The sequence below is a fragment of the Onychostoma macrolepis genome, chromosome 02, assembly GCF_012432095.1.
Source record: "Onychostoma macrolepis isolate SWU-2019 chromosome 02, ASM1243209v1, whole genome shotgun sequence".
Taxonomy (NCBI): Eukaryota; Metazoa; Chordata; class Actinopteri; order Cypriniformes; family Cyprinidae; genus Onychostoma; species Onychostoma macrolepis.
The window spans coordinates 6,504,521-6,514,609 of NC_081156.1; the positions used below are offsets into that span (position 1 = coordinate 6,504,521).

At 35.4% G+C, this 10,089-nt stretch overlaps 1 protein-coding gene across 1 annotated transcript in view; it reads right to left on the minus strand.

Annotated features, from left to right (window-relative positions):
- The window catches only part of cdc73 (cell division cycle 73, Paf1/RNA polymerase II complex component, homolog (S. cerevisiae)), a 45,190-nt gene extending 35,611 nt beyond the window's left edge, over positions 1–9,579 (minus strand). Inside the window, exons 1-8 of the mRNA XM_058746812.1 lie at positions 9,420–9,579; positions 8,466–8,571; positions 8,138–8,207; positions 7,992–8,054; positions 7,763–7,815; positions 7,587–7,675; positions 6,877–7,090; positions 2,999–3,097 (exon numbers count right to left, since the gene is read on the minus strand). Of these exons, the coding sequence (XP_058602795.1) occupies positions 2,999–3,097; positions 6,877–7,090; positions 7,587–7,675; positions 7,763–7,815; positions 7,992–8,054; positions 8,138–8,207; positions 8,466–8,571; positions 9,420–9,550 (825 nt within the window). The 5' untranslated portion in view covers positions 9,551–9,579. The remainder of the gene's footprint in view (positions 1–2,998; positions 3,098–6,876; positions 7,091–7,586; positions 7,676–7,762; positions 7,816–7,991; positions 8,055–8,137; positions 8,208–8,465; positions 8,572–9,419) is intronic.
- Positions 9,580–10,089: the final 510 nt, after the last annotated feature.

The window sequence follows — 10,089 nt, forward strand, 5'->3', positions numbered from 1 at the left end:
ATTAAAAAATGAGAACAAAGATACACATTACAAATACACACACTTTACAAATAAAACAGTGTTTTATTTTCAGGTACAATAGGTGTATTTAGCAGGAGCATTCGAGAAATTGAATCAACAAATATAAAAATAAAACACTATATAGATTGATTCCTATTAAATCAAATGTATTAACATTTTTCAGTCAAGAGTAGTGAGTGATTTTTCTCTGTGTTTTGGTGTTTTATTAACATTGAAGGAATAATTAACCCCAAAATAAAAAGTGTTTTATATTTATACCATCATTTAATCACTCAAAAGTTTCTTTAAACCTGAATGAGTTTCTTCTGCTAAACAAATAATTTTGAAGAACATGGAAAACCAAACAGTTGCTGGTCCCCAGTGACTTATTCTATAGTATTTTTTTTTTCCTTCTATCAAAAGTCAATGTGGACCAGATACTATTTGGTTACCCACATTCTTCAAAATATCTTCTTTTGTCTTCAGCACAAGAAAGAAATTAATACAGGTTTGGGACAACATGCGAGATAGTAAATAATGACAGAAATTAAATTTTAAGGTGAACTATCCCTTTAAATGACAGTCGGCAGCATGTTCAATACTGCCCCTTTAAGACATGCACGCATCTAATATACAGAGGCACGCATCCGTTTCTCTCAGCTGTTTACTTACTCATTTTAGACATAAGCAACGGAGTCTATACATAAACCTTGTGTGTTTTGACAGTATTAGTGCACAAGATAACTTAGTTCAGTAATCAGGCGCTTTTTGACAGGCTTTAGCACGCGCGCTTCGGGTGTACGGGCTCAGAAAAAGCGCACTTCAGACCGACGCGTGAATAAAACATTTAACCAGCAAGGCTTTAAAGCAGATCCGAATAATGTACAGTATATTGAGACGGAGGAATAAGAACTGCAGCTGATAGACTGTGCGCTGTAGCACGATACTACGATATTTCTTCAAAAGCAGATCGTGGAGACATTTTTATCGTCCACGATCAAAAATCGTCATATCGCACACCCCTAATAGTAATAATGAACTGATCAAAGAGGAAATGAATTTTAACGCTCACATGACGTTGCGGTGCTAAAATTGTTTGCACCACAGAAAAATGTGTTATTAATCACCCAGCCAAGTAAATAAAATAAGTTATCAAAAATGTTTCATTTTAAAAAAACAATGATGCCATTACGCTGCCTAACAGAAACAAACAAAAAAAAAAAAAGTCCCTCACAGCCAAACAAAAGACACACAGTTCATGGGGTTAGTTTCACTGAATGCTGACAACTCACAGAGACTTTAGTTTTCAATGACTGTTTAAAGAACATGTCGTTTTCTTCAAACAGTCAGAGGAAACAGAGTCTTGAAGGACTTCACTTAATTTGATGCATTCGATCATGTTTAGGAGCTGAAATATCTGAAGTAAAATTAATTTCTGAATTCATAAATGCATAAGAAAATATTTTGGAAAAGTGGCGACAGTTATTAAACTTGGCAATATTGGATGCATTTTGTAATATCATACATATGCTTTATAAAACAATCTTGAGATTTTGCACGTGGCCTTCATGCAGCTCACATTCTACTGTCATTAGAGTTTTTTTTTTTTTTAACAATTGCTACAACCACAATTTTTCACTTTTTCAAAACTCTTCACACAGTGAGCACAACAGCAGTCTATGTGGGTTAAACTGTGGATCATTTTAGGGTTGGGCGATGTCTATCAAATAGGCATTGGACGATGTCTACAGTGAAACATCTTGATGGACGATGACAACGAGGGGTGTTAGGGGTGTGCCCAAAGTGTGAATCCGTGTGCAGAAACGCACGGAAAACAAACAACATGTTCTACGGAGCCACTAAAGGGACATGGTTAGCTGCCTGCTAGCAGCCTGTTACATTACAGCACATGAAAGTTCACTTACCACATACACAGAGTAAGGAGAGATGACTGATAGGACAATGGCAAATGATTTGCAGCTACTGATCACCACTGACAAACATCTAATCGTGTCAAATGTATGGTACTGCTGCTCCGTAGTATAAAGTCTGTGTGATCGCGAATCTCGAAAGTGAAAGTAAAATGAGAACACTCATTCGAAAGCGGTTTCAGTGTCCTGCATATTAGTAGCGGCTCCCTGATGCCCGCAATTTATATACAGTATTACCCAACGATATAATTGTGAGAGAAAGTATTTTATTATTATTTTTTTTAATCTTCCCATCTTGTAGGCCATTTATTCACCTTAGTGGTTCCATAGTATACTTAACTTCCTTTCTGAACACGGAACATTCCTCTCAGTCAGACACAAACACAGCCAAACTTTACATAACCACAGGCAAATTTGCATGTTTATGTACTCTTTTCTAAACCGTTAAACTAGAGTTGGGCAATATGGCCAAAAACAATTCTCAATTTTTGATATTGATAATTATAACTATAAATTTCCAATCTTTTTTTCCTTTCAAGTTTAAAGGCTGATGTTTTGCTCCCAAGTGAAAATTATAGGATCCACACCGTACAAAAAACGATTTTATCTATACAAATTAGGAATAATGTGACTAATGTAAACGTGGACAATGTAGCATATACTGCAGTGAATTCTAATCAGTAGAGTACGTCATTCTTGTTTTGTAATGAAATTTTACAGAAGAAAACATTGTAAAATGCTACCTTTTTAGGTCATTGTTTTATGAGTGAAAGTGTTTATTGGTTGAAAAACTTTGCTAGTGTTTTGGAAGAATGGCTTGATTTGAGACATGTATAAAGTGTTTTGTTGGTTTAAGGCAAATTTGAAATGTAAAATTAACTGCTGTGCAAAGATGAAACTTCGTTAGGAGCTGTTTGAAGAGTTCTGAAAAAGTGTTAAATATTGAAAGATTTGTCCAAGCAATTGTTCAAAAAAAAAAAAACCCCATCATTTTAATATACAGCTGATAAGGAAACAGAAAGCAGAAACATTCACACACTAATAAAGCAGCTCTGTTATGTACTCACCGCCTGAGTTTGGTTCTGGGTCTGTCTCTGTTCAGGGGCCCGACCTTCCTCCCGCGCCTTCACTGATTGTAGGATGGCAAATATATTTTTGGAGAAATTCTACAAAATCAAAAGATCATCATGTTCAGGAGTTCATATTCTTTAAATACACCTAACATTTACCTTCTTTTGTGCACAATTGATTTTAAAAGAAAGTATAGCAGGGAAGAAAGAAAAAAGACATCACAAACATGACTTTTAACCAAGTTACAAGTTTTTAACCAACCATTCAAAATCCAACCATAACATAATAAGCCGTACAAGACAACAGCTGTTTGAACAGTGAAACACCACCACCTGCAGGTCAACTGTTTTATATTTCATAACCACCAAGACACTAGTTGCAACAAGTGTGAAATTCAGATGCATGTAATTTTAATTAGGCAATAAATAGTTTAAAAAATATGTTATATTTTTCGAGCTATTTATTGCCCAATTAAAATGTACATCTGGATTTCACAATTGTTGCAACTATTCTTATTATAAAATTAATTGCATTAGTTTAAATTATTTAACTTAAGCAATAAATAGTTTGTAAATGTAAACAAATGTAAATGCTTGTTCATGAAAAAAAAGGGGGGGAAAAAAAGAAAACAATGGCCTAACTCATGTGTCCAACAACTTAAAACATTTTTAAAATTTGTTGCCAACAATGTGCATCAGTTGCAAATTCAGTTGCAAATTTTTGCAAAATTAGAACAATTCACTAACTAGATACACAATTTGATTAAATGTTGATTTATTCATTGAAATACATTATTGCAAAGTAAATTATCGAAGAGACATTAGGAACGCAAAGTTTTTTAATATTTATAGTTAAAAAAAAGACATGTCATCAAAAAAAGAACAGATAAGGTGTAAATCATCTTTATCAAAATTAGAGGAAATAACTCCTGGAAATTTAGAAGGAAGGGGCATATTTCTATGTATTACAATTTATTGGCCAAATACAGTACTAAATCAACATTGGATAAATTAAATGCTTGGAAATCGGATATGCATGAAGATATAGATGAGGCAGACTGGAATGATGCATGTCTAAAAGCACAAACACAAACAATAAATACAAGGTTTAAATTACTTAAAAATAAATGGTTAATGAGAACCTACATAACTCCTGTTAAACTTCATATGTCTGTTAACATCCCCGATGCGAGCTCTAAATGTTTAGATGATAAAGGTACAATATATCATTGCCTTTGGGAAAGAGGTTATTAAATGTATGTCGGACATGTTTAATGACAAAATTCCTTTGAATGTTAAACTCCGTATTCTTGGAATATATCCACTGGATTTTACTTGGAAGCAGACTAAACTCCTAGATTTCAGTCTCCTCAAGGCCAGGAGAGTTATTGCACTGTGCTGGAAGAGTATGGATGCTCCATCCTTGAAAATGTGGAAAAAAGGAGATATTGAACTCTATCGGAATGGAGAGACTAACTTATATTGCAAAGGGCAAGCGGAAAGACTTTGATCAGCTTTGGGAACCATACATAAATTTAAATGTAGACTTTACTTGACATTGTAAACACTGTCTGTGACCAATTTATCTGTGTTTTATTATTTACTTGTTTTTATTTCTTTATTTTCATTTATGTAGAGTACAATCTAGTTTGAGTTATTGTTTTTTTATTATTAGTAGTAGCAGTAGTAGTAGTAGTATTTAATTTATGCAAGTGTAAATTGAATATGTAAGTATGGAAAGGTGAGTGCTTGTGCACCTGTTCAGGTGTTTTGTTATCAGGGCTCGAAATTAACTTTTTTACTTGGTAGCACTGGTGCTCCCAACTTTAAAAAGTTAGGAGCACCCACCAAAAATTAATGGAGCACCATAACTACAAATTATATATTAACAGATTTCATCTTTACATTCTTAACTTTAATGCAGATAGGTTAATATATTAGCTGTCAATCACCCAGTCACTGCTTAACGCTGTCAGATGACAGGGAGCTATAACTACCGCGGGAAATGCAAAGGGCTGAAGAAGAGAGCAGATGAAAGGAAACACTGACAGATTTCTTTCGTTAATCTGATATCTGACAATATTTTGCTTGTGTTATTGTGCTGGTAGTCTAGCTGATTTTGATATTCTTCATATTGTGTGTGGGGGTCAGTTCACAGCAGTGATAGAAATTAATATTTTCCAATAAGTTTAAATTGATTTTTACCTTTTATGGTCATTTTCACAATTTTTCATTTCTAAAAGTCATTTTTTTTCTAAAAGTGTGCATCATCATGTGAGTCAAATTCTTACATTTAATCAGTCAATTAGAATAAGACATTTGGGCTGTTGAATGATGAAATCAGTATCAACAAAATTCATCTTTGAATTTTGAATTTCTGAAGTGGCATTTAGATGCACTTACACCCTGCTTAATGCAGGACATGCAGTTACACATGCATATATAATGTTTTAATACTGTAAACAAAACGTTGAATACTGATATTTGAAATTATTTTAAAAAAAAATTAAGAGATACTTTAAACGTGAAATTACAATCTCCAGTAGGTGTCATCAAGTCACTGGTAATAAGCGAGTCATTGCGATTGAACCGAATCATTTAAACGGTTGATTCATTCAGCAACGAAACATGTCATGTTGCTCAGAGACGCAAAACAGTGCCGTGGCTTTGTTTGGAATAATTTTTTTGCCGAAATGGAGCAAAAACAGGAAATATGGCATCTACGACGTAAGTCTCTTAATATTCACTTCTTGTTTATTGAACTGTTGCATAAAATCAATATCACATTTGTAATCATGCTGATTTTTGGAGGAAAAAAACGGCACTGTTCGTGTGATATTAACTATATGAAGTTATATAAAGCCCCCGTATCTTGAATTTTGTTATGCATTTTAATAGACAATCATGCAGTGAAAACGCACTGTAAATGCGCACTCGCACTAGTCCAATCTACTAGACTTCATCACGTCATGCATGTGTGCACTCTCTGTAGGTGTTTGGTTTGGTTTTTGCAATATACTCGATAATGTCAAATTGCACATCATTAAAACAACAATTACGATATTATCGCAGCCCCTTACGTGAGCATCCTGACAATTAAAGGCCTTAACGATTGAACCTGATGATCCCGAACATTTTTCCACACACTTGTCCCTGCGTTTCTTGCGTTTGGCACTCTCTCTGTATTTAACCAAGCTCTTGAGCTTAAAATGTGTAGATTCGGTGGCGAATGCTGTTAGTGTTCCTGCAAACGCCGTCCCCGGCTTTAAAGTGAATGCAGTGCATAGAGCACAGTGCATTTTCATAGCAGAGCCTCTCGAAGTCTTTCAACCATTCTCTCCGAAAACTGTACGCCTTCTTTTCGGCTGCTGGGTCAACATTCACCACATGATCGCTATCACCAGCAACATTATTTGTAACTTTAGGTGGTTTACAGAAGAAATCTGTCAGTTTCTCCTTTCATTTTCTCTCTTCTTCAGCCCTTTGCATTTCCCACGGTGGTTATAGCTCCCTGTCACCTGACAGCGGAAAGCAGTGACTGAGTGATTGACAGCCAATATTAACCAATCTAAAATTTGCATTAAATTTAAGAACGTAAAGATGAAGTTATGTAACGTTTGATAAAACGGCAGACCGGTCACCGCATCAGCACACAGAAGGCACATAACTGTGAACATTTTTAGAGAAATGAAAACAGGTCGCACTACAACAATTATATGCACTCGCACAAATGCGCCCAAATATATTTTGAGGTCGCACAGATTAAATTATGGGAGCATATGCGACCAAAATGGTGGCAATTTCGAGCCTTGGTTACTGTATGGTTAGTTGTTAATGTCATGTTAATGAATAAAATGGACAGCCTCTCCTCTTACCTTGCCGCTGCTCTGTAAAATCGTCGTCCTCGTCCGCCACACTCTCTCTCGGCTCACAATGTCTCTGGTCACGTCCACTTCAGCATCCACGAAGCTTCTCTGTTTCTGAGTGATGTCATCGTCCAGGTCAGTCTTGATGGTCGAACGCTTCTTAGCCATGATTTTAGCCTTGATAGCAGCGATCTTTTCCACAGACATGGCTTCTGACAGAGACCTAAGATCAGAAGAGTAATCAGCTAAACTCATATCTAGGAGAACTAAACAGTTAAGACATGACAAGCTGTGTGTTAGGCAACATTGATTATATTCACTAAACAACACAGCTTTATTGGATTAACATAACAGTAATTACACAAAAATATCAGAAACACAATATTAAAATGTAATCCATCAAAAATTAAATATTTTCATCATTTACTGTTGTTACAAAACCTTATGCATAATTTTCTTCTGCTGAACACAAAAGATGATATTGTGAGGAATGTGGATAACCAGACAGTTCTGGTCCCCATTGGCTTTCTTTATTCTTTGTTTCATCCATACAATAGAAGTCAATGGAGAACGAAACTGTTCAGTTCCTAACATTCTTCTAAATATCTTCCACAGAAGAAAGTCAGTCATAAAGAACTACTTGCATCACGTCTTCTATGAACTTATTGCACATACTTTTTGCTACACAGTGTTATAACGTTCGATCAGTGAGATCATACCTGATCTGATCCGTCTGCACAATGCTTTCTTTATGACCCTCGAGACGAGCAGCCAGACGCTCCTTATCCAGACGCACACGCTCTTCATCCTGAGAATCACATGCAGAAATCATGAGAAGTGTCCAAGCATGTTGCTATTCAGCATTTTATTTATTCATTTATATTACGTCTCTTACCTCAACCCGAGGCTTTTTTGCCTCTGAAGACACTTCATCTGCCGCCCTTTTAACTGTTAAAACAATTGCAATTTATTGCTAGGTAACGTGTGATCATTCGATTAGAGGCACTTTTGACTACTTTAAATATTAAAAAAATGACATGCCCTAAAATAAAGATCTTATTATGTCCTATTATGTTTATTTTAAATGGTAAGAACACACTCAAATCAAAATAAAGCTCACACACCTTGCGTTGGCCTTTGTAAACCAATCTCAATGGGCGCACTTCTGTCGATACTCGTTGACGATGCTGTAAAATTAGATTAAATGACAAACAGGTAAATAATTATGATGTTTTTGTATTGAATTTGAACACGGCAGTATCACACTTACAGCTTTCTCCATTGAGATAAGACAGCAAGTCTTTTCTGTCGGGTCGTCTTACAACAGGGATGTTCTCTGTCTGTAATCACAAAAACAGACTTACGGTTTTTACTTTCCAACCACCCGTGCACACAAGCTACGTTATAACAGAAAACCATAAAGATAAGGATATTTCCTGTTCATAGACAGCAAACTAACTTTTAAATCAAAACCTGAATATAAAAAGAACTTGCATTACAGCAGACTAGCAGGGAGGGTTTAAATATGCTTAAATATCATGAAAATAATAAGTAATACACTTTAAAATGCGTGCTGTAAACTGTGCTTTTGTACTTACTGCGGCTCTCCGCACATAGGACGGGTGAGGAAGATGCACATTGTTGAGCAGGAAAAGAATAGAGTCGAGAGTGTAATACTCTTTAGGCTGTCCCTCTTTTCCAGTTCTGTAATTACATTAAATTGCATGTTAGAAAAACAAACAACATACACACACTGTTCAAAATTTTATTCTGAATTTAATCACAAATTACGCAAAGTTGGATGAAAAAAAAAAATAATAAAGTGTAAAAATAAATCAACCCCTACTGTATGTTCTTTCTAAATAAATTGCAACACAAACAACTAACTGAACCTGCAAGCCAATAATTTGGGCCTCTTTTAAAAAGCTACATTTCATCAAAATGTATTACAAAACCTTAAATATCACACACAAATAATATGAGATCAGGTGGTTCACAAGAAAACATGGTGTGCAGAACAGTTGTAGCACCTTGCAAAAAAATAAAAATAAAAAGTATTGTTGTGGTTCCATGGTACAGTAATAGTATTACATACTCTATGATTAACATATGAGTACTATTTACGTTTCTCCAGTGTACATAAGAGTATATTATGCACAAAAACATACTCTGGAGATCTACGTTGTGGTATCAAGTTAGTGGTCAGTGTTTGATGACAAGGTTTTAAACTCAAACAGAGCAGATGGTAATGATTCAACACTGTAACAAACGAGAAGTTGTTGCGCAGCATCAGTGCAGCCTAAATGTTGTCTATGCAAACAGCTCAGTGGGTTTTAAACAACAGCCAACCTATTAGTTACAAACTCGCGGTGTCTATACCCGTATCTACACTGACTTACAGATACAGAGCACTTTATCCTGCAGAAGAACAGTTCAACACAACACGAGTTTCTCCACACGAGTCCATCAGTAGCGCATTAGCAGCTAAAGCAGCTCAGCTCAGCTCAAAACAACACGAAGAGCTGAGCTGAGCGGAACACGCGCGCACTTACCCCCAAATGACATAGTTAGTCTTGACATTTTTAGGCCAGGAGAATTCTCCGAAAATAACTTCATCCCCTTTCGCAACAATCTCCTTTTTCTGGATGTTGTACTGGCGAAGAACACTCAACACGTCCGCCATGATCGCGCCTCCTCATTACCAGTGTTTTATTTAAGACCCAGCAACTTCTCAGTACTGGGCTGCCTCGAACAGCGCCTATCTAAAATGAATGACTTAAAATGCTTTTTTATCGTATTTGTTGAGCTTCAACCGCAATGCAGACAATATAAGCACATTACGTAAAGGGATTATTTATAGGTGGATAAAAGTTAAGTATTAAAAAGTATTTAAGACTCGAATGTACAGCTCAGGCATATCTGGGGCAGCTGAATCGAACAGCCTCAAGTACCACTGTGAAGTATAAACTGTGTTTATTCACTGTTACACACAAGAGATATAATACACACACACACATATATATATATATATATATATGTGTGTGTGTGTGTGTGTGTGTGTAAAATGCATTTTAGATTTCTATTCTATTAATAAAGACAAAATAGTTTAAACTTAATTTCACATAACTTATTTTCTTTTTTCATTGTATCACTTGTATTTATGTGATTATGGTTTTTTAAAATGATTTTATCATTATATTCAAATATTTTCAGCCTAGGATA